We start from the raw sequence: 22,792 nt of genomic DNA on the forward strand, positions 1-22,792 counted from the left end.
GGCCAAGGGAAGGAGGCATTTCCCTTGAGAATGTTTTAAGGAGGCAGCTATGGGGCAGATACTGGGGGTATTCCTTGGACATGCTCCTCCAGTGGGGCCTGGGAGGGGTATCACAGAGATCTCTTGGACGGACCACGGTGGGTTGGGTGAGGGGTGAAGGCAGTACACAGGACGTCCCCAGACACCCACCTCCTTTCTGGTGCCGTTTGTGCGCTGTGGCACATGGGTACCTTGGTGTGTCACAAGGCTTTAGACTTCCTAAGCAGTGTATTGCTAGACGTTCTACTTGGAGAGGAGCTCTCAGGAGAGCTCAGCACGTACCAGGAACCGGGGTTTACATTCATGCAGCAAGTTCACCATTAGCTATCAGCATTGCTATGCCCCCAGCTTCCAGGCTTCTCAGGTGCCCAGGTCACACCTGGTACTAGCCTCCAGCATGATGCTACGTGTTCCCCTCAGACATGCCAAAAGCTTATCTCCCAGCCCCTCAGAGTGCTGCACATGTTTCTGCTTATACATATAGGGCTATAACAGGGTCACTTACCACATCCAGTGGCATGTCCATTCCTCAATTTCCCTTCCAGGCTGTAATGTCCATCCGTGGTCATTGTGGTGCTTTTGGGCCCTCCAGTCAAAGCAAGAGCCCTCCCCTTCCAGGGTAAGGAATGAAAATGCATCCTTGGCCACCCACAATCTTCATCTCCATGGACACAGAGCCTTTGTGACATTCATTCACCACCCCCAGGCAGCATGCCTCCTTCCTGGGTTCTCTCCGGGCTCCATAATCCTGCACCCTTCACAGGGTCTGCCCCAGCCTCCCCCATGTTGATAAAGGGCTGAAGGGGGTAGGGTGCCTCTCATCCTCTCCACAAGGCCTGGCCTGGGCCCCTAAACAAGGACCTGTACCCACACCAGGCCTTGCTTCAGACCTTTTCCTCCTCTGGATTCGCCCCTCCTAGTTTTTTATCCTGTCTTCTCCCAGGCCTTTTGCTTCCCAAGCTCACTCGAGTGAACACCCCCAACCTGCAAACTGCTGCCACTCCCACCACTTACTGGAGAGGCTGCACTTTATAGTTCCCAGCACCCCTGCCTCTCAGTCACATGACTGGGGAGCGAACCCAGGCACAGGTGTGGAGACTGGGCCTGAGCTCCTCTTAAAGGCCCAGCTCCCCTCCAGAGAAGGGGCAAGTTCTGTTCTCAGTCACACGTGCGCAACCCCAGGGACTCAGTGGGGTTGCAGGCAGGGATGTAACTGAGGGCTGAATTTGACCCATAGAGCACTGACAGCCAAACTGGCATTTCCATGACACTCCAAGCACACACATCTGATTTCCCATGCAGGTAACCACCAAAGAGCTTCCTCTCAAATCACAGTCCAGTGAGCACTGCCTTGGGCCATTGGCTGGCTTCCTGCAGATTTCATCCAGTGGCCCATCATCTCTCTTCAGGCTCCCTGCCTCTGTGCCCTTCCAGCCCTCCTGGATCTGTCATGAGTGTAGAAGAGCTACAGCCCTTGCAGCAGGGATCAGTAAATCCTGCCCACCCTGTTAGAGTTCTCTCAGGGCAGCTGTTCTCTTTCCTAGGCCCTTTCCAGACCAGTCACAGACCTCTTCGGTCAGCTTCTCTTTTCTCTTGCTGCTGCTACAGGTTTGGGCAATCCAGAGCTGCTCCCGAAACATCCTTGCTAGCCTGTGCACACTCTCTGTCCAGGCTTTCCTTCCTTCCTGCCTGGCTTGTACCTGCCTTTGCTTCTAACTAAAAACCGTCTTCTGCCAGAAGGTAACTCTTTCTGCATGTAAATCAAGCAGAGCTTGCCCTAAATTGCCCTCCCAGTGCCTAAGCGGGGATGCAGATTAAGCCAGCTAATTGATGGCAATTTTTGCCCCTTTCCCTGTTACTGTTTAGTTTAGGTATTTGGGGTTTTATTGACCGAATTCACCAGCTACAGAAGTCCCCGACTTAACCACAACACAGGCTCCAGCCTGGCGAGTTTTTCCTATGCCACCCAGCCTATATGACTCCCCCTCACCCAAGAAGTACCCACCTGTGGGGTCAAGAGGGCAGCTCTGTCTCCATAGCCCATTCAGCCATTGACAGCCAATGAGGGGAGCAGCTGGTGTCAGTTGTGATGATGTACATCTGCCCACTAGGAACTGTGCTTAGACCCACCACGACTGGCGGCACTGACTGGCTCTCAGACAGTAACCGCCTTAGGTCCCTATTGGCTGGGTTTGAATCGGCTTGCCAGCAATGGAGAGACGAAAGGCTCAGTCTCCCGTTCCTAACCCCTTCCCCATCCTAGAGCCCTGCCCTCATTTCCCAGACACAAACATAGACTCTTTTTTAGAACAAACCAAGCCTAAAACCTGTTAGAAAAGGAAAGAGAAAATCTCTCTTAATAAAAGACCTAAGGGCAAAACTTGGCTGCACGGTGGCGAGGGAAGCATAGTGCTGGGAGGGCCACAATATGGCGCGTGAGGGGATGGCACAGGCCATCGCAGTAGGAAGAGGAAGGCCAGGCCAAGGAGACTGCTTGTCGAGATGCTGCTGTTCTGCTGTGTTGGCTTCTGGGCTTTGGCTCCCGTAGGCAAACGGGAAAACTTCCATCCCTCACAGACCCTGAGCTGTGCTCTAGCCAGCCCCTCCCTCTGTCTGTACAGCAAAGTTCGCCTCATGCCATAACGCTGGCAGTGGGGGGGAGAGGGAGAAGATGGGCTGGGAGATAGCACGAGGAGACACCTTTCCTACACAATACAGGAGAGAGCAAACAGCACTCCCTTGTCAGTAGACACACATTGTGTCCAGCATTACCAGATGTCTGGCTCAGTGAAGACACTGACAGAATACAGTCACAGGGGGTGGAGGATGGACACTTTGTCTGGGTATCACGAGGTTTGCATTAATGAAAAAAGACAGGAAATAGAACGCCTTCACCAGCCTCACTTGCTCTGCTCCCATGAACATTTTTTTTAAGCATCTCAAAAGAAATCAGCCAGGCAGGCACTAGAGAAGATGGGCTTCCTGGTAATGGGTGTTTGTCCCTGCCTGTTAGTGGGAGCTGGGGCTGGAACGAAGCAGATTGACACTGGTTGGCCCCTCCTCTGGAGTTCACAGGTTCCTGGTCATTGGGTGAGGAGGAGTCCTTCAAGGCTGCTCATTTGCCTTTAATTAATGTTGGTCTCCCTCCCAGCAATGGCCCTGCATGAGGCCCCCTATTCTCACTCTGTCTCTCTAATTTGTATTGAGTCTCTCTCCTTTGCAGCCTCTCCTCTTTCCCCTCCTCCCCCTTCTCATTTCTTTTGTGAGTGAATAATTTATGGCACTTTTCATCTTCCCGGCTGTTGTTACAGTGAAACGTCGGTGGGATGCTTTGAACAGTTTTGACAGTCGTTTTAAAGCTAGATGTAAAGTTTTGAACTGTGCTGGTGACATTTCAATGTGGAACCTGTGTGTTTCCTTTTCTGGTGAAGGGGAGAATCTGTGTCAGAGGCAATGGCCTCAACACGGAGACTCCAGATGGGCAGTTGGGTTATTATATCACAGGATCATGTGTGATCCCATGAGAGCAGGAGCTGGTGGTACTGACCCAAACTGCTTCTAATTCTGGTAGATAATCACGAAGCCATCGGAAGTCCTGCGTGTTGACTGGTGGAGGATGGCAGAGCCCTTGAAAGTCCTGCACAGCAATTGGTCAATTATTCTAGAGTCCTTCAAAGTTCTGGGTGGTGATTGGTGGGCTGTCACAGAACTGTGACTGAGTAGTGCTGTTGTATTGCTGGGAGGTTCCCGTGGGCTGCTGGCCTTTACATAAGCTCACTGTTTTCTGAGTCAAAAGAGGGTTTTGTCTCCATGCTGGAGATGTGACAGGCGGAGGAACAATTTGCCCCATTCATCTGTAATTCCCTCTTTGGACGGCAGCACATTGCCCTACGTTAAAATAGACGTTAAACCCAACCACTTCCCGGCCATAAAACCGCACAGGGAGCAGGTGTTGGAAATCTCCCCTTCCCTTCCTGATCTCTGCAAATCCAGCGTCACAGAAATCAAGGATAATCCAGGCGCCTCCTCCAAATGAAAATGCTGAGCCCTGATTAATGTATTTAGTAAATGACTGATCCCCCCACTCGAGCCTTCCTGAAGAGCCACGAGCCATTTGCCTGTCCCTCCCTTGACCCTTTCCTAGGATTGGTGAAGCTGAAGAGAGATTGGAGATGCTGCTGTCAGCTTCCTCGCTCCAAAAGCCACACAGTGCTCCCTTGGATGCTCATAATTATGGCGGAGGGAGCTTTGACTTTGCAGCCAAGCATGTATGCAATCAGAACAATGCTCCTGCCTACAGCACGTTAAAACAAGGCCTGTGCAAATGTGGCTGGTGGTCAGGCTGGTTTCCTGCACAAGCCTGGATTCATAAGACCCTGTCGATTTTCAGTCTTGTTTCAGGCCTGCATTGCCAACCTGGACCTGTTACATTCCAGTTCACGGGTTTCAGTGTCTCTCAGCATCAGAACTTCTGCCAGCGGAATCCCAGCTGCCAAAGATTACATGTGAAATTTAAATATTTTGTTTTCTGAATGAAAGATGAGAACAGTTAAAAGTTACATTGTTTTTACAGTTCCATCTGCCTCAATTAGGGCTTCGGGGTGCATGGGGGCTTCCAATTATCCTCATTAGAGGGGCTTCTCACTTAGCCAAACTCCAGCCGAGAGCAGAGAGCTCATGAGGCTCGTGCTGTTGGGATAATTAATATATTCATGGCTGCATAGCCTGGGTTTTGCTCCCCTGCTGTTCACAGAGTTGTACTGTTTGGTGTTTGTGTGTGTTCGGGCGCTCGCCAACTGTTTGTGGAAACGTGCACAAATCCCCAAAGTTTCACACTTTTTAACACTAACAATTATTTGTCTGAGAATTCAAACTGGCAGCGCATCCCTCACTACTAGCTATTCTCCTGTTTAAAAAAGATTGGTCATCCAGCCAGAGAGCAGCAACAGGCCCATGTGAACAAGGCGACCAATCGCAACACAAAATAGCTTGGTTGACGCAAAGAACTCATAAACACCCCACAGGGCTGGAATTTCCCCAGCCAAATGATCTGGCAAATGGTTACAAATAACAAAATTGGGATTGGTTTATGAGCAGGAAAAAAGGCTAAATGGTACCTCGACCCCCTTGCCGTGGGGCAGCTCAGTCTTTGTACAGCTACTTACGTTTCACCGATGCTCAGTCCTGCTGTGCTGCTCTGAGGACAGCGTCGTGGCGAGAGCTTGATGGGCTGGCACTGGCGAAACCTGTGTGTTCAATGTGCTCTAGCCCAGGGAGTCCTGGTGCTGTTATCATTCGTGCTCTGGTTAGAGAAGCCTCCGCTTGTACCTGGGAGGGAGACCTCGGCCCTGCCAGCAGAGCCCCTGGCTTTTGGTCACAAGATCTCCATCTGCCTCACGCAGGCCTGAGGGACTCCCTGCTCTGTGTTTTGTCCAGTCACAGTGCAAGGCAAGTCAGGCTTGCTGACTGACCCCTGTGTTGGTGAGAATTATTGCGATAACCTCGCGTGTAGGTCCTGAGCAGAAGGAAGCCAGGATTTGAGTGAAGTTCTGCATTCACAAGTTTGCTAAAGCTCTCCTTATCCTGATCCAAAGACATCTCTATCTGTATTTGAAACAGCTTCTCCATAACTTCCTTCGAGTATCTTGTGTCTGGATTGGTGAAGTGAATGAATTGGACACTCTGTTAATATAGAGAGGTGCTGTGAGCAGCACAGCCTATAAAAATGTATAAACTGTGGCTAATTTGTTTGCAGATTTCTTTGGTAAGTACTTTCATTCATTCTAGATTGAAATCAAATACGTTCTCCCTGCAGTAGCTACTGGGCATTTGTTTCAGTCTGCCATTGGATTTTATTACATCTGTACAGGTTGATACGTTTTCTGGAATGTCCTTCATATTTTTTGTCCGTAACAAACCCAAGATTGTGATACCAGAGTTGGATATAAATTTAATCTTCAGCTAGTGTGCGTCTTCTGCATGCCTGAAATGGTGTGCAAAAGCAAGTGCAAGACCCTGGGGAAGGTGGAGGGTACTTGGTGTGGACAGCTGACCTAGAGATGGCCTCTTAGACCTTATCCTTAGACAGCAGTGGGAATGCCGTGCTGAGGTGGATAGGTGTTTGAGTAGCTGGGCAGTGGAGGTTCTGGTGGGTTTTGACATGGATGGGAATTGTGGGCTCATGGGGGGACACTGGGCATTCATGGAAGGTTGACCATCAGCAGGGGTAATTCCAGCCTTGGGATGGAGGCTGGCGTGGATACCTGCACGCAAGGAGCAAGGCTGCAATGCATCTGCCTCAGTACGAGTTTTGACACCTTTGTAACACGTTCTCAAATTATTCCTCGGCCAGAATAATGCTAACTACCACCCTAAGTGCTGTGGGGTTTGTAGGTAGCAGAGATCCTGGAAACTAGGCCTTCTCCACCCCAATGCAAGTAGCAACGGTTGGGTCTGTGCTTTTGGCCAGTTGTGCAGTCATGGTGCAGAGAGCGTGAGCTCTCAGCTAGGCCTGGTCGCTGCACGAAGGAGGGCAGGTAGGTTGAGCACAGCCAGCAAGCGTGCTACACTCCAGCTCCAGCTGCAGCCTGGGGTGAGGGGCTGCCTCTAAGCTAGGGAGAAAAAGATCAGCGAGGAGAGGTCCCAAGGCAGCTGAGATTTTCTCCCATTGGCCTAGAGGGAGGTCTGTGATTGGCCACCCTGAGAGGAGCAGCTCTGTTGCTGTGGCGATGCCCAGGCTTACAGCAGGGCCTGTCGTGCGGCTCGTGCCTCTGCGCACAGAATAATTCTTCTTAATCCTTCTGAGAGGCATCACTGGATAAGGCCACAGCCTCCCTCTGGGAGCCCTGTCTAGCAGGGAAGAAGCAGAGCAGGGGAAGGGCCAGGTCTCAAACTGTCAGCCAGGCAGAGGAGGGGAGAGATCCCCAGCCCTTCCCAGCTCCCCAAGAGCAACCCGCCTGATTTCTGCGCTACTGCCTCATGGCCGTGGCTGAATAAACAAGGGGCTTCTGCCCCACAACATCCACACAGGCCCAGGGCATGCTATGCGTGCAGACGGACAGCTTTAACACACTGGCCCAGGGCACGCTATTGGTGCAGACGGACAGCTTTAACACACTGGCCCAGGGCACGCTACTCATGCAAACAGCTTTAACACACAGGCCCAGGGCACGCTACTCGTGCAAACAGCTTTAACACACAGGCCCAGGGCACGCTACTCGTGCAAACAGCTTTAACACACTGGCCCAGGGCACGCTACACGTGCAGACAGGCAGCTTTAACACACTGGCCCAGGGCACGCTATGCGTGCAGACGGACAGCTTTAACACACTGGCCCAGGGCACGCTACGCGTGCAAACAGCTTTAACACACTGGCCCAGGGCACGCTACGCGTGCAGACGGGCAGCTTTAACACACTGGCCCAGGGCACGCTATGCGTGCAGACGGGCAGCTTTAACACACTGGCCCAGGGTACGCTACTCGTGCAAACAGCTTTAACACACTGGCCCAGGGCACGCTATGCGTGCAGACGGACAGCTTTAACACACTGGCCCAGGGCACGCTACGCGTGCAAACAGCTTTAACACACTGGCCCAGTGCACGCTACTCGTGCAAACAGCTTTAACACACTGGCCCAGGGCACGCTACGCGTGCAGACGGGCAGCTTTAACACACTGGCCCAGGGCACGCTATGCGTGCAGACAGGCAGCTTTAACACACTGGCCCAGGGTACGCTACTCGTGCAAACAGCTTTAACACACTGGCCCAGGGCACGCTATGCGTGCAGACGGACAGCTTTAACACACTGGCCCAGGGCACGCTACGCGTGCAAACAGCTTTAACACACTGGCCCAGGGCACGCTACTCGTGCAAACAGCTTTAACACACTGGCCCAGGGCACGCTATTGGTGCAGACGGACAGCTTTAACACACTGGCCAAGGGCACGCTATGCGTGCAGACGGGCAGCTTTAACACACTGGCCCAGGAAGCATACCTACATGGAGTATGAACATTCACTAGCAAGGAGTACATTGGACTGAGCACATGCAGATGCACAACATGAACAGACCACAGAGAACTCATACTGAAGCACAGTGCACATACGAGCATACATAGATGCCCAGGCAAGGGGCACACAGACACGGGTAGAGGATGCTCCGGGGAAGCACACTCTTCCACCCGTATCTGTGCTCCAGTGGTGCACCAGCTTCTCCTGCCTTGGACACATTCCTCAGCCAAATCCCACCCATTAGCTCCCAGTCCTGTCTGGACACAGCCCGGCATTCCACATATTCCAGCTCAATTGTGCCCCTGTTTCAGTAACAGCAACCCTAGGACTGCAGCCCATGCAGGAGGGAGCCACACAGTGGAACTTAAATACCACACTGAGGATTAGGTCAGCTCTGGTCATCGCTCAGACAAATAAGTGGATCAGAACAACTGTGTGACGGGAAGGGCAGGGGCGAGAGTCTGGTGGCTGGTACAAACCAGGCAGTTTTGGGAGGAGGAGGAAAAAAGAAGGGAACAGTTTAGAAGTTGGTGCCCAAGTAAGTAAAGGGTTTCATAGCTGGTACCAGCAGAAGGGCAGTCTGGACACACACGTCAGGGATGGTCTAGGTCAGTGGTTCTCAACCCAGGGTACATGCAGCCCCGGGGGTACGCAGGGGTCTTCCAGGGGGTACATCACCTCATCTAAATATTTGCCTAGTTTTACAACAGGCTACAGAAAAAGCACCAGCGAAGTCAGAACAAACTAAAATTTCATACAATGACTTGTTTATATGGCTCTATATACTATACACTGAAATGTAAATACAGTATTTATATTCCAGTTGATTTATTTTATAATGACATGGTAACAGGGAGAAAGTCAGCACTTTTTCAATACTAGTGCGCTGTGACCCTTTTATATTTTTATGTCTGATTTTGGAAGCAAGTCGCGCAGCCCTCGCTTAAAAACAAGACAAATCAGTCTCTGGAAAGGGGTACAGGGGTCTGGAAAGGTTGAAAGCCAGTGGTGTAGGTTTACTTGGTCCTGCCTCAGTGCAGGGGTCTGGATGAGATGACTTCTCGAGGTCCCTTCCAGCCCTACATTGCTGTGAGTCCAAGTCCGGCTTGGCGCCTTGCGCTTCATTCAGATGCCTAATTGTACTTGAGTCTGTTTATTCTAAGGGATACAAAGTCCTTGCTGCTGCAGCCTCCACAGGGGTCACAGGAAAGTTCACTCATTAAAGTTTCCCTGTAGAGCCAAGGGGGGGGGGGGAGGAGGAGAGGGACAGGACGGAGACTGATAGCAGCAGCTAGAACACCTTCCTTCCCCCCTCCTTTCACACACACCTTTGGACTCACTGCACATGCGCTAGAATCCCATATGTTTGTTCTCTTGCAGTCTGACCCCTCTTGTCCTGCTGCATGAGCGAGGATACAGGGAACAGGAAGCCAGGGACCGCCATCTGCTTGTCAGTCAGTGAAGCTTCTTTGTTTGAAGCACAGCTCACAATTACACAGGAAGCAGCTCCCGTCCCTCTCCGAGCAGCACCTAATGAAATCAAGGATTTACTGCAGCGGGGAAGGGAAGGGGAAATAGACAGAGCGGAGTTTAAAAATGTGACATCTGACCCAGGAGACTGGCTCCTGGGCGTTCTAGAGCCAGGCTCTTCCTGCTGCTTTGCCTAGGAGGTGTGCGCAGGAGAGGAAAGCTATTTCTGCGCAAGATCAAACTGTTTTCAAGAGCAGCACTAATGCCACATACCGATGGTGTGGGGAGCTGTGGAGATGTGTGTGTAAATGAGGCGGAGGAGTGAAGGCGTGTGTGTGTAAGTGTAAGACACAGTCCATGTCCATGAAAGGAAGGGGGTACGTGATAAAGGAGTAGCTTGTGTCCACGATATGCAGAGGCGTGTGCATAGGGAGGAGACTGGGAAGCATGTGCAGGCACTGTGGCTGGAAGCAGAGACATGCATAAGAAAGCATGCAGGGAAGCTGGGAGAGAACTATACAGGCACAGGGTAGAAGGCAGGGTGTCGGTGTCGGTGCCTGTGCCATGGGAAGCTGGCTGGTCTGTATAACGAAGGTGCAGGGAAAGACAGTATGTGTCAGCGAGCCGAGGAGAGAAGGTAAAGGGAGTGAGCTGCCACTGTGAATTGGAGGGAGCTCTGGGAGAAGTGGGCGGGAGCTGCAGTGGGAAGCGAGTTGGATTGTGCATGGAGGACGAATGGATGGCGTTTCTTTGCGACGCACAGAGCTGGAGTCTGCATTCAGGTGCTCCGATACCACAGCGATAGAGACAGATAGAAGAGGGATGGTAACCAGGAGAGAGGGGGGGGTCAGTCAGTCTGTGTCCATACATCTGTGTGGTTCGTGCAGAGGAACAGGTAGGAGTTGTGTCTGCAGAAGCCATTGCTACAACAGGACATATGCGAGAAGTCCCTGGGATGGGATGGGTGCCTGCGTTTTTAGCGACAGGCTCCCCTGGGTCCCATAAAGCTTCTTCCATTCTGCGCTAATGTGCATTTCTGCCAAAAGGCCCAGTGAGGTCTGTCCTCTTGGGTCATTACTGACTCTGAAATCTCTCTGCAGTGGGCAGTACCTGGGAAGCTTGGCGGGGGGATGAGATGGGTGAGCACATCACTTCTCAAATAGCCTAAAACCAGAGAGCAAGCACAGGGAGAGGAGGGGCCCCTTTCCTACCGCGTTGGTAAAATGGAAATTCCACAGTCCCCTGCAAGCAAAACTCCCATTGACTTCAGTGGAGTGAGTAAGGGAAAGGACTACCCTTCCCATGGGGGTGTGGGAGGGAAGGGAAGATGTCTGCTATTCTTTCACTTCTGGGATTGTTCAGCAGGAGAGCCCCCAGCGGCAAGGGGCTTTGTAAACGGCTGGACTTGACACGGTCAAGCTGCCTCCCAGGAACAGGACTGTTCTGATCCCGTAAGCTGCCATCCGTCATGCAGCAGGGTGATCATGCCTATGTGTAATGGCCTGGAGCGTAGGCCTATGTTTTATGAGTATCTGTTCCTAGCAGTGCCCACACTGTCTGGTGTGCAAACCAGGCCCATGGAGCACATGGGATTCTGGGAACCCAGGTTCAGCAGAGCTAAGGGCCATAAACAATTCATTTCTCTCTCAGCCCACTGGTTGTCTGGAAAATAGCCGGAGCCCACGCAGGTTCTGAGCAGGATGCCACCTCTGCCCTTTGAGAGGGCACAGAAGCTGCAGGTGCCCAAGGGGTCTAGGGCTGATGGGTGCTTTAAGGGAAGGGGCCTCAGGGATTTGAGATAATGTGTCCCCCTCATTGCAGATGATTCCTCATCAGAGAGCTGCAGTGGGAACGGCTCCTCCACCCTGAACCCCTCCACCTCCAGCAGCACGCAGGGAGACAGCACCTTCCCAGAAATGAACGGGAATGGAACTGCTGCCCCCATGGACTTCACTGCTTCAGCCGAGGACCAGCCCATCAACCTGTGTGACAAGCTCCCGCCTGCCCATGTCACTCCTTCCTACCAGTCAGACAGCTGTGCTGACGGGCTGCGGAGCCGGGTGAAGTACACAGCAAAGACTACAGCCGAGGTTGGTCTGGCCAACACTGGGGGGCTTCGGGGGGTGCACAGACCGCATAAGCAGGGGCAAAATGCACGGTCTCATTTACAGCCTGCCACAGCCTGATAGTAAAATGGAGGCAACTGCACACGAGATGTCCGAGGGCAGCACAGGACTTTGCTCCTATCCATGGAGCTGAGAGAGCAGGGCTCAGCCTGGGGGCTGGTTGGGAGGGGTGGAGTCTGCTCAGGGAGCTGAATGCATTCCCTTCTAGGGAGGGAAGGGGAAAGCTGTCTAGCAGTGCTCTGCTCGTTCTGAGGAACTGCTAGAGAGCAGCTGTGTCTGGCCTTGCTCCAGGCTTGGGGCTCTTGCTGTTGGTAAAAACAAGGCCCAACTAGAGCCAATGTGGTTACCAGAGGTAAGGAGAGAGGAAGTATTATACCAGGAAACCAGGGCCCATGGCATGCAGCCATAGCCCTGCCCCCAGCCAGCTCCACAAAGACCCTGCTGCTGAGCAGGTTTATTTTCTCATTGCCTATAAAGACATTACTGTGTAATGGGCTTTTAACACTCCTCAATCGAGACAGAAGCATCTCCCTCCCTTTCATCTCAGCCCCAGCTCTTTCAGTTCAGTTTCACGGAAGAAATTCCCCTTAGGCATTCCCTGTGAAAGTCATTCCCCCAGCCTCCTCTCCCAACACACCCTCGCCATAACAGATGCGAAGCCAACAGTGAGCGTGAGTATAGCGTCTTCCCAGGAGGTCTCAGCAGATGCTGTCTCTGCTATGGTGGATTTCCCAATCTTGCTGCAGAACCATGGATCCGCCACCTGTAATGCCTCAGCAACCCCCTTCTCACAGAAACCAGCTTCTTAAAACTAAGTTTGGGTGGCAGAGTGCACATTGTGCACACCGCCTGGTGGAGTAAGTGAATCTCTGCTGTTGTAGGAACAGGTTCCCAAGTGGGGCTGTTAGCACTCCCGGGAGTAACTGGCTGAGTGTTACTGTGAACATAGTGAAGCTCTGTGTGTGTGTGCGCACGTGTGTTACACCATCAGTCTCTATAAATTGCAAAACAGTGACAAAACTTTCAGAAGACGGCACCTGGTGCACACATGCGTAAACCTTGTCCCCGACAGCTCCTCTGCCCATGACTGAAGTAACAAGGCCAGAGCATCCACCAATCTTGACAGAGCTGTGGGCTAGGACAGATTGCATGAATCTTTCCTGGTTTGTGTTCCGGACTTTGGCCTGCTCTAGCTGCACTACGGTGATGAAGGGAGCGCCTCTCAATTATCCCCATTTTACAGATGAGAAACTAGGCTGGAGACACAAAGGACCAGATTGACAGAGTATTTAGGTGCTTAAAGATGCAGACAGTGGCTCTGCGGGATTTTCAAAAGGCCCAAAAGCCGGCCAGGTGCCACTGCTCCTTCAGTCCTTTGAAAATGTAAATGGGGGAGAGGTGCCTAATCTCCTTCGGCCATTTTGAAAATGGGATGTGGTGCAATCTTCATCTTTAAGCACCTCGGGACCTTGGAAAATCTGGCTCTAAGTGACCTGGCCAAAATCACCTAGGCAACATCTGTAGCAGGGTGAGAATTGAATCTAGGGCTGCAGAGTCCTAATCCCTGACTTTAGCCACAGGGCTCCCGTATGCCATTCCTCTCCCTGACAGGAGCAAGAGGAGAGATCTCACAACCCAATCGCAGGTTTTTCTAGAGGACATATCCCTGTACTGTTGGCCCCAGTGTAATTCATCACGGATTGTAATGGAAGGACCCCACACACCCTTTAAACAAACTCCATCTAAGAGGGAGTGGCTCCATGGGACTTGGCCTCTTTGCTGCTTCCAACTTCTGATGCTCTTATTTATCACAGTTTGCCAGAGTTTCTCTTTTGCTAATTTTCTCTCCTGGCCCATCTGCTCCTCTTGTGTGATCCTGCAGTGCAATGACCCGAATGCTGAATCTGTGACAGCTCCATCATTTCCAGGGCAGCAAACTGAGATGTCATAAAGGATATGACTTCATAGCAGGATCAGCTATGTGGTCAGGGAGAAAGCTCTCTTTCAGACAGAGCTGCCAAAGCTAACTGGCAAAGACAAAGGGCTTCTGCTTCCCCCGTTCCTTTTCCTGTTTGAAATCAGGCCCCTGGCCATCGGCAGAGACTGGAGGGTGAGTTGAGATCTGGGTGCTCATGACTCCCCCTGTTCTCTCTCAGTCCCCTCCATACAGTTCTGGCAGTTATGACTCCATCAAGACCGAGGTCAGTGGCTGTCCGGAGGACCTGACCGTTGGCAGAGCGCCCACAGCAGATGAAGATGACGACGACCATGACGACCACGAAGATAACGATAAGATAAATGACTCAGAGGGGATGGATCCAGAGCGATTAAAGGCCTTCAATGTAAGAGTAACAGGCATGGGCAGAGTGGGTCCAGCAGTCCCAAGCCTTTGCTGTGTCTCATCTCCCCAACCACTCTCCATTCTCTTTGCAGATGTTTGTGCGCCTTTTTGTGGATGAGAATCTGGACCGAATGGTTCCCATCTCCAAGCAGCCCAAAGAGAAAATCCAGGCGATCATCGAGTCCTGCAGCCGACAGTTCCCTGAGTTCCAGGAGAGAGCTCGCAAACGCATTCGCACTTACCTCAAATCCTGCCGCCGTATGAAGAAGAACGGCATGGAGATGGTGAGCTGCTTCCCCTGCCTTCCGTGCCCTTGTTGCTCTACCTTCCTCACATTCCTCCTGCTCAAAAGGCCTCCCTCGTGCCTGCAGACTTGTCCTCCTTCCAGACGTGTGGAAGAGAGGGACCAGATCACAATCCATTCTGGATACTGTCTGTGCCCCTGCTTCCAATGCTAATTTTTTTGAAATGTCACTACATGTTCTCTGCCACCCGAAGGGTGTGCAAGGCAGAGAGACACTGACACTGGTGGATGGAGAAACAGATGCAAGCACTGGAGGGTTAAAAAGTTGAGGCCTTAAATATTTTGATTTTAAATATTAACTTTTAAGAGCTTGAGAGTATGCTGTGCTCTTGCCATGCTCCTGGCAAATGTACAGTGCACATTCTGAATGGTCAAGACAAATGAAATGATTGTTTCCATCAGTGTCCATGTTTCCCAAAAGATGACCTACCTGGTTGTATGTCTCCACAGACCAGACCCACCCCACCACATCTGACCTCAGCCATGGCAGAAAATATCCTTGCAGCTGCATGCGAGAGTGAAACACGGAAAGCAGCCAAGAGAATGCGACTGGAGATATATCAGACATCCCAGGTACAATCCCTGTAATTGTGCATGCTAGGCACAATTTCATCTGCTCTGTCCCCAGTCGGGGCAGAAGATGAGCCAGAATTGACAGACCAGGTCAGCAGAGATCTTGCTTACTGAGGATGGGCACAATACCTGCTTCAAGCCGTGCAAGTTTGGTCTGCTTACAGTTTGCCTAGAAAGGGAAAGACCAGGCTGTGCATGTTTGTTGTAGAGGGAGATCGTAGGCAGAGCACATGTGACAGGGGGTAGACAGTCTGGAGAACAGGAAGAAACAATGGATATGGTAGTGAGTATGTGCAGGGGAGGCTCAGAGAGCCCAGACTGAAGAGAGAGGTGAGGACAGGGACAAGCAAACCAGCAGCAGAGGGACATTTCCTTTCTGGAGGGACTGTTGTGCAGGAGGTGGGTGAGGGATGCTTCCTTTAATTGACTAGGACGTGTGAGCAGTAGTTCATTCCTAACACAAGGAGAGAGTAGCAGCTCGGCATGCCTGCTCTGCCCAGGGGGAGAGGGTCAGGGATGCTTTGGCTATGTATATTTAAACACCTTCCTCACAATTTTCTGGGAAAGCTGTGGAACATGGGAGCGTCACGTATATGTAACTAGGTTTGAAGCCATCCTTGCTCTTTCTATGCTCTGATTGGCTGGGATGCCAGGATGCCGGTGTGGGCTGGCCCAAGAGGTCATTCCAGGCAATCAGAGTGTAGCACAGTCCACTTTTCTTGGAAGTGAAGGGCAGGAAAGTCTCCTCACTGGAATAAATCGGTTTGCTTTCCTTGCTGTAGGATGAGCCGATCGCCTTGGATAAGCAGCACTCCAGAGATTCCACAGCCATCACGCACTCCTCCTATTCACTGCCAGCTTCGTCTTACTCCCAGGATCCGGTCTACATCAACGGAAGCTTGAACTACAGTTACCGTGGCTATGGGACGCTTGGAGGCAGCCTGCAGCCACCCACTTCACTGCAAACAGGGAACCACAGTAACGGTAAGAAGGGAGGAGGCACAGCACTTGAGAGTGACACAGAATTGGGTCTCCTCTATCCCTCTGTCTCCATTCAAATGGGGTCTGAAGAATCCCTGAGACGAGGGTGCTATAGAATACAAGCAGGGGGCTTGTGGGCCCTAACTGCTCTCCCTGCTCTGCAGCTGGAAAGATGATGCTTTGCTAGGCCATGCCTCCAACTCTGGCTGACTGAGGGGAGGCTGAGGCTGCTCCTGCTTTCCAAGCGGCTCACCCCAGCCCCCTTCCTCTGGTCTGCAGAGCCACCCTCTCCCCACCACTAAATTGCTCCCGAGGACCCCTTACTCCCATAGCAAACTAGCTGCCTAAGGCTGGACGGCAGCACAGGAGAAAGACAAGGGCTGAACTATGGGGGAAGGGAATTTAGTTTAAATAAAAAAAAAAAAAAAAAAAACACACACACACCACAGGTACCACCTATTAATAATTAACCAAGGCGGGCACCTGTCACTACCCTGATTGCCTTTGCTGGTATGAGACAACCCTGCCCCCACCCTTCATGTGCCTTTTAATAGGACGCTCTTTGGGCCAGGGGTCGTGTCAGTTTCCCGTGAGTTAGGAAAGCACTGAGCATGCTGTGGGCGCTGTCACAATCTACAAGATAATAAATAATAACCCTCTTGCTGGCAGGAGTGTCAGCATGGAGGAGGCCAGGCAAAGAGAGCAGCAGTGAAAGGGAGCGCTGGCTGGGAGGTCTGCGTTGCAAGGTGTGGGGAAAGAAAGAACCTGAGGAGAGGGAGAGAACAAGCCTGATCAGTTAGATTTAATAAGGTGACAGTGAAACATCCAGTAAACAAAATGATCAGTCCAGGCTGGGGCAGCACCTGACCACAGGACCACACCGAGGGCCAGCCCTGTCTGGCATAGACACACCCTGACCAGAAGCCTCTGTAAAGCATGGAATCAGGTGATCTTGTGTCAGGTCTCACGCATCTCGGCAGTAGCCTCTTGGGATTGTTCTTGTGCCACTCCTGAGCAGTAGTGGCTGGAGCCCCTCTAGCCAAACCTGTCAGGCAATGACCCGCTTCCACAGCCTCACCCAGGTGCATGCCTGGAAACCCTGATTGGAGAGCCTGGCCAGGAGTAGTGTGCAGAGAGGAACAGAGCTTTTGCTTCTGGATCTATCTGGGTTCTTCTAAGAACCCCTTGAGAACTGTATATGCGAGTGACCCTGTCCATCTCCATTAGCATGCAACCAATAGCACAAGACTTCTTTCCTCCCTGAGACATTCCCCTCAGCAATCTTTGCCATTGGGCCCCTCGCTCCTGTTTGCTCCATGCCCCAGTGCCTTTCCTGGGGTCTCGCCCCCCGCCCCTCCCTAGCTGCCTGGAGTAAGGATTTGAAAGGATGTGATTTCCGGAGTCCTGAAAGATGCCTGTCTGGGATTAACTGTTATCATCTCTTCCTAATGCCTCTTAACCCTGAGTAAAGATCCCACCCTAGTCTCCAGCTGCTGAGACCTAATCCTTGCAGCTAGAGTAGAGGATGTTACACTGTCTTTCTAGACTAGCCCAGGCACTCCTGGCCGCCCAGTGCAGGAGGGAAGCAGGATTCCTTAGCTTCCACTGCCTTCCTCTACAGGTGGCAGTGTCCACTGTGCAGTTCCTTGAGGCGCTGCCCAGCCACACAGCTGTTCTCATTACACCTTACCCCCAAATTGACCAACCAGGGCCTGCCTATTCCAGGCATGCGCAGGAAGCACAAAGCTGAAATCCTGCTTCTCTCCACTTAGACCTCTGCCCAGGCTCTTGCCAACTCCTTTAAAGCCAAGAGAGCTCCTGCCAGATCCTCTCATAATTCCTTCCCTCTTCCCTCATCCATGTCCCTTTTTTCACCTGTTTGAATGAAGTCCGCACCATTCTATCCCCTCCGCCCCTGAGTTTGTGCTGCAGCTCCATGTCTCTCTTACCAATCACTCTGCACAGAAGCAGGCCTTTTCCCCGGCCGACCCACTTCCCTCTTACCCCATTTCCTTCCTCCTCTTTAGCACGCTTTCTGCTCCCAGCGCAGCTCCCCTCTCAGGTGCCTGTTGCTTTCCCCCTCTCCACTAAAACTCCCCTCAAGCTGCTAACCCCACTCCCTTCCCCAGTGCTAATGGTCATCTTTCCAGACTCCTCCAGGACCGCTGCTGTCTGACTGCCTACTTCTCCTCAAGCCTCTGCTCCTTGGAGCTCCCCTGACTGTCCACTGCTTGTTCTACTCCTGCTGTAGTGTTGCCTCTTTGGGGACCCTTTCCTCTTCCTGTTACCCCCACATACTCTCCCTTCTGGGTGACCTCACCTGCTCCCGGAGTGTCCCTTATTTTCATTGTGCTGATGGCTTTCAATCTGCCCCTGCCTACACTCACAGCTTCCCCGTCTCTGCTCTCTCTTCCTGCGCGTCCCAACACAGCGAAAAGCCCAACTTCTCCTAACAGCCCTCAGACTCACAATCACAGAGTTAGCGTCAATTCTTCCATTTCCTTCTCTCATTACATCCAGCCTCCTCCCTCCCTCCCTAGATCAGCTCTCCAGTATCCACCCCCCTTCCCCACTGCCAGAATTGTGCTGCACATTATGTGTTGAAGAGGTTTTTGGATGGGCCAAAGAGAACATGCTCAAGGCTACCTCTCCTCCCATTTCTGTCACACCTATGTGCTGCTGGCACTGGGAAACACCCTCTTGCAGAACATGCTTGGGAGCCCCTGCTAGAACCAGGGGTGCTGGAACAATTTGTATAGTGGGGGTGTTGAGAGCCATTGAACCAAACTAAACCCTGTATTTGATGGAAACCACTTCAAGGTGGGGGTGTGGCAGCACCCCCAGCACTCCTAGTTCCAAAACCTATGCCAGGAGCATGAAAATTACGCAACTGACCATCAACAGAAACAGTGAAACCACTCCATGCCACATGCTGTCAAATGCAGGGAAGAACCAGAAACCGAGAACATTGTTTCCCCTAATCCTTAGGTTTCAGTACTCTGAGGAGTCAGTTGGAACAACTGTAGGTACAATATTTGCTCTCAGTTGATTGACCCTTTAAATTTTGTGCTAGTTCAGCCAAGCTCCCAAGTGCTTCATTGCGATTCTAGCCCGTGACAAACTGCAGTGAATATATTTTTTTACTATAGGTGCAAAACCCCTCCCTACTTGCCTGTTTTATTACAGTGTTAAAACAGATGTGTCTGACTTGTGCCTGATCTAACTCCTCGCAGAGCAGAGGGTTAGTCTGACTGTTCATACAGTATGTTTACAAAATACACCTAGACACACACTCTTTGATGAGGGGGACAGAGCAGCAGTTGGAAGGTGCCTACAACTTGACAGTCTGTTCTGTAGGGCTCAAGACTGCATCTTACATGATGTATGTCGAGTGTTGTACAAGGGGCTGTGAATCAAAACAGCAGGTGCTGTTGGAATTGTATGTGCCACTTTGGGGCAGCAACTGTGCCAGTGTCTTTTCCTGAACCTCCCTCTTACTTTTCAATTGCAGGTCCTACTGATCTCAGCATGAAAGGTGGGGCCTCAAGTACAGCCCCTTCTAACAGCACCAGCAGGGGGATGCCAGCTGCTCAGCTCAGCCCCACAGAGATCAGTGCAGTGCGGCAATTGATTGCCGGCTACCGAGAGTCAGCGGCTTTTCTTCTTCGGTCTGCAGATGAACTGGAAAACCTCATTTTACAGCAGAACTGACTCCTGGTGTCTGTGTAGCTCCTGTGGCAGAAGACAATTTACACCCTTTGGAAACAGGCTCCCACTGGTATCCTGCTCAGGACTAACCATCGTCCTCCCACCCAATAGCTGGTACATTTAGTTTTTAAAGGTGGAACCCTAGAACTGTTTTCTTTCACACTCCGAGCACCTGGGACTTGGGGCACAAGGACACATTTTTGACTCTCTCAACACAGGTGCGCCTAGCTGAGCAGAAGAAGCCAAACCTACAGCTTGGATGGGTGTGGGATTTTTTTAGGGTGGAAGGGAGCCTGGGGAGGCTTGGGGCTGCAGATGTATTTAGAATAACCTTTGTGGACCCCAACGTTAGAATCCCATCCCCAGATAATTACCTTTCAAGGTCTTAGGTGAGCAGAATTGCATATTTATTGAGAAATGGACCCTCCTCTCCCCTTAGTAATTTATTTTTCTGAAAATGGATTCTTTTGAGTTTGTACAGATTGCCAGTTTTGTGTCCGTCTGATCAGAAGGAATTTATTCCTGTGAAATAACACATTCCATATCACTACACTACTAATGGCTGAGCAGCTACACCTGCTTCTCCTGGGAGAGACCCCTTTGCACAGGATGCAAGTTTGCCATCTACCCCTAGAACTCCTAGGCTGCTCGGCCTCCAGCAAGCTTAGGCAGAAGCTGAACAATGAGGAAAGAGTGTCTTGTTAGACCTCTAAGCAGTCCTGTAGCAGCAGCAATGGGGTCCAATATCTCCTGCAGAGACTCAGCAAGCTCAGCAGACCTCCAACTGGAAGGACCTCTCACACTCATTTAGCTCAGTGCAGAGCAAAACAGGAAATATCTGAGAACCACTGTCATGCATTCACCTTTCATTTCTACCTCACACTTCATTGTGGGCTTTTTCCAGGACTCACCAGGATTCTGAACAGTTCACCCATAATGTGCATGACTATGATGTGCATCCAAGACTGGGGAGCAGACAAGTAGAGAACACTGAGGAGTCAAAACTAAGCCAGCAGATGGACAACTGACCCAAGCTGGCTCCCTTTTTGTTCAGAAGAGAAGGAAGGACATGCACTACTGATGGACAGCAGCTCACTGTCACAATGGATGATGTCTGACCTCTCCTCAATGAGGAATCCCAGGCTGTCTCCACAAGTATACGTGAAACCAGCGCTGGGGCAGCAGCAAGAGAACTGTTTAGAGAAACACACGTGAATAATAAAGACTAGTGCAGACTTTTAGGGAGAAAAGTAAACTACTTCAGTGAAACAACCAGGTCCTTCCTACTCAAAAGGAAAGAATTAGGAGACTCTCAGCAGCAGAAAGGGTGGAAATTCTCCCCAGGGCCCAGGCCCCTCCCCAGTAACAGTCCTGGGAAAAGCTCACAATTCCTAAAGTGTGGGGGGAAAATTGGCCTGATTACCATTGCTGTTTCTCCCCAACTCCCACTCTCCCAAAAAACAAAACCAATGCACTTCCCTTTGCTCAGTGCAATACCTACTACCAGTGCTGCTAAAACCAGGGACTTTGCTCGGGCATCAAGATGCTGAGCAGGGCCAAGCAATGCAACATAGTCTGTAGCCATAAAAAGCAGCAGATAATTGCTGCCTAAGAATCTGTGAGAAGAATTCTCACCCTCTCCCTTGTCAGTGCTGGTAGAATTCTTCTCCTGTCCTCCTTTCTAGGGCAAGGACCACAAGCAGCAGCACCAGATAGACAAAGACTATTAAAATAATTTTGATCATTTTAAATGCAGGTGGTTTCCTTCTCTGGAGTTAGCTCCATTTAGACCAATGTATTGAGAACTCACTTCAGTGATGAAGGTTTCTGCTCTGCAATGGTGGTCCACATTGTCCCTGTCCCCATCCCCCATACTGCAGAAATAACCATACTAGCACATGGGTTTTACACTTTCAGGTAGCACAGGTTGGGCTCCAGCAGGGACTGAGCCTCAAATGGTTTTTCAAGAACCTTTTTAACCAAATTAGTTTCCATTCATACTAGTGGGAAAACTGTGCTGGCTAAAAAACAAGGCCCTATCCCTTTTCTCAGCTGTAACGTAGACCAGGCTTCTGGCTCTCTAGAACAGGACTGCCCAGCCTGGCCCTAAAAGGGATTAACTAGTGCATTGACCACCTTCCCCAAAGCCTAAATTCTCCCCAGCTGCTGGAGAAAAGGGATTTAATTCCTGACCCTTTTCTACACTCAGACAGCCCTTACAGGGAGAAGGTGGTGGTTTTGTTGTAAATCAGAGTTGATTCCCCTCATTTCAACATGAGCCAACAGGGTGGTTCTTTGGGAACATTCTAACATTTTGGTTCTTAGCATATATGGACAATAGACAAAATCTGACCAACCTCCAGGGAGTGTGGGTCAGTATCAGAGCCAAGGTATCTGAGAACAGAATGACCACACACAAGCCCAAATTTCAGGTCCACACTTTCCCCAGCACTTCACGAGCCTGCTTGATTTGTCCACGGCATCCTCCCATATTTTGAATTTATGTAAATATTTATTTTTGTGTGTACAATACCATGAAGTAGCAAACCTTTTACAAAATGTTAACCACAGTCATTTGTGAAAGTCTTAATGTTAAAGAGAGGCAGAGACAATCGCTGTCCCAGAATTCTCTATATAAATTACTTAATTGTTGCCTCCACTCCTTTTAAGAGGCCATCAAGAACATGTAGCCATAAATTGCCAGCCAATTAACCAACAAAGACATTGCCCAGGGGCTTATTATAACAGATCAATATCAGATACAGTTTGTTTAAAATTGTATTTATGCAACGTCTAGCTGTTTTAACCAGATCACCCTAGAACTTCATGTTTAGTAGCTCTTCATATTTAAACCACTGGTAGAACACAGTTGAGACTTATGATTGCATAGGAAGAAGAATTGACAGCCTACTCTGTAACATCAACTAATGTTCCTAACCTGCAGCTGGATGGCACAAAGATTTCTGAAGCCCTGATGACAGTAGTACCTGTGACAAGTTGTGAAACAAATGGGATCCACTACATATTGGTGTCAGGGAAAGTTTTATGTAAACTGCATCTTTAGTTTCTTTGGAGCTATCTCCAGAGAACATCTCAGTGCTCTAACTGATCCTTACTCAATAGTGGTTCTTCTCTACTCAAAGGCTGTTTCACAGCCATCTTCGTAAGTTTTCACTAGATATTAAAGTGTTAAGAATCTCAATTTACAATTCTCAGTCAGAAGGACCGAGCAGGAGCAAAA

At 50.7% G+C, this 22,792-nt stretch overlaps 1 protein-coding gene across 1 annotated transcript in view; it reads left to right on the forward strand.

Annotated features, from left to right (window-relative positions):
- The window catches only part of NOL4L (nucleolar protein 4 like), an 89,928-nt gene extending 70,374 nt beyond the window's left edge, over nt 1-19,554 (forward strand). The window contains exons 6-11 of the mRNA XM_065414528.1: nt 11,340-11,608; nt 13,801-13,986; nt 14,078-14,269; nt 14,740-14,862; nt 15,645-15,846; nt 19,355-19,554. Coding sequence (XP_065270600.1) covers nt 11,340-11,608; nt 13,801-13,986; nt 14,078-14,269; nt 14,740-14,862; nt 15,645-15,846; nt 19,355-19,554 — 1,172 coding nt within the window. The remainder of the gene's footprint in view (nt 1-11,339; nt 11,609-13,800; nt 13,987-14,077; nt 14,270-14,739; nt 14,863-15,644; nt 15,847-19,354) is intronic.
- Nucleotides 19,555-22,792: the final 3,238 nt, after the last annotated feature.

The sequence above is a fragment of the Emys orbicularis genome, chromosome 12 (genome assembly GCF_028017835.1).
Source record: "Emys orbicularis isolate rEmyOrb1 chromosome 12, rEmyOrb1.hap1, whole genome shotgun sequence".
Taxonomy (NCBI): domain Eukaryota; kingdom Metazoa; phylum Chordata; order Testudines; family Emydidae; genus Emys; species Emys orbicularis.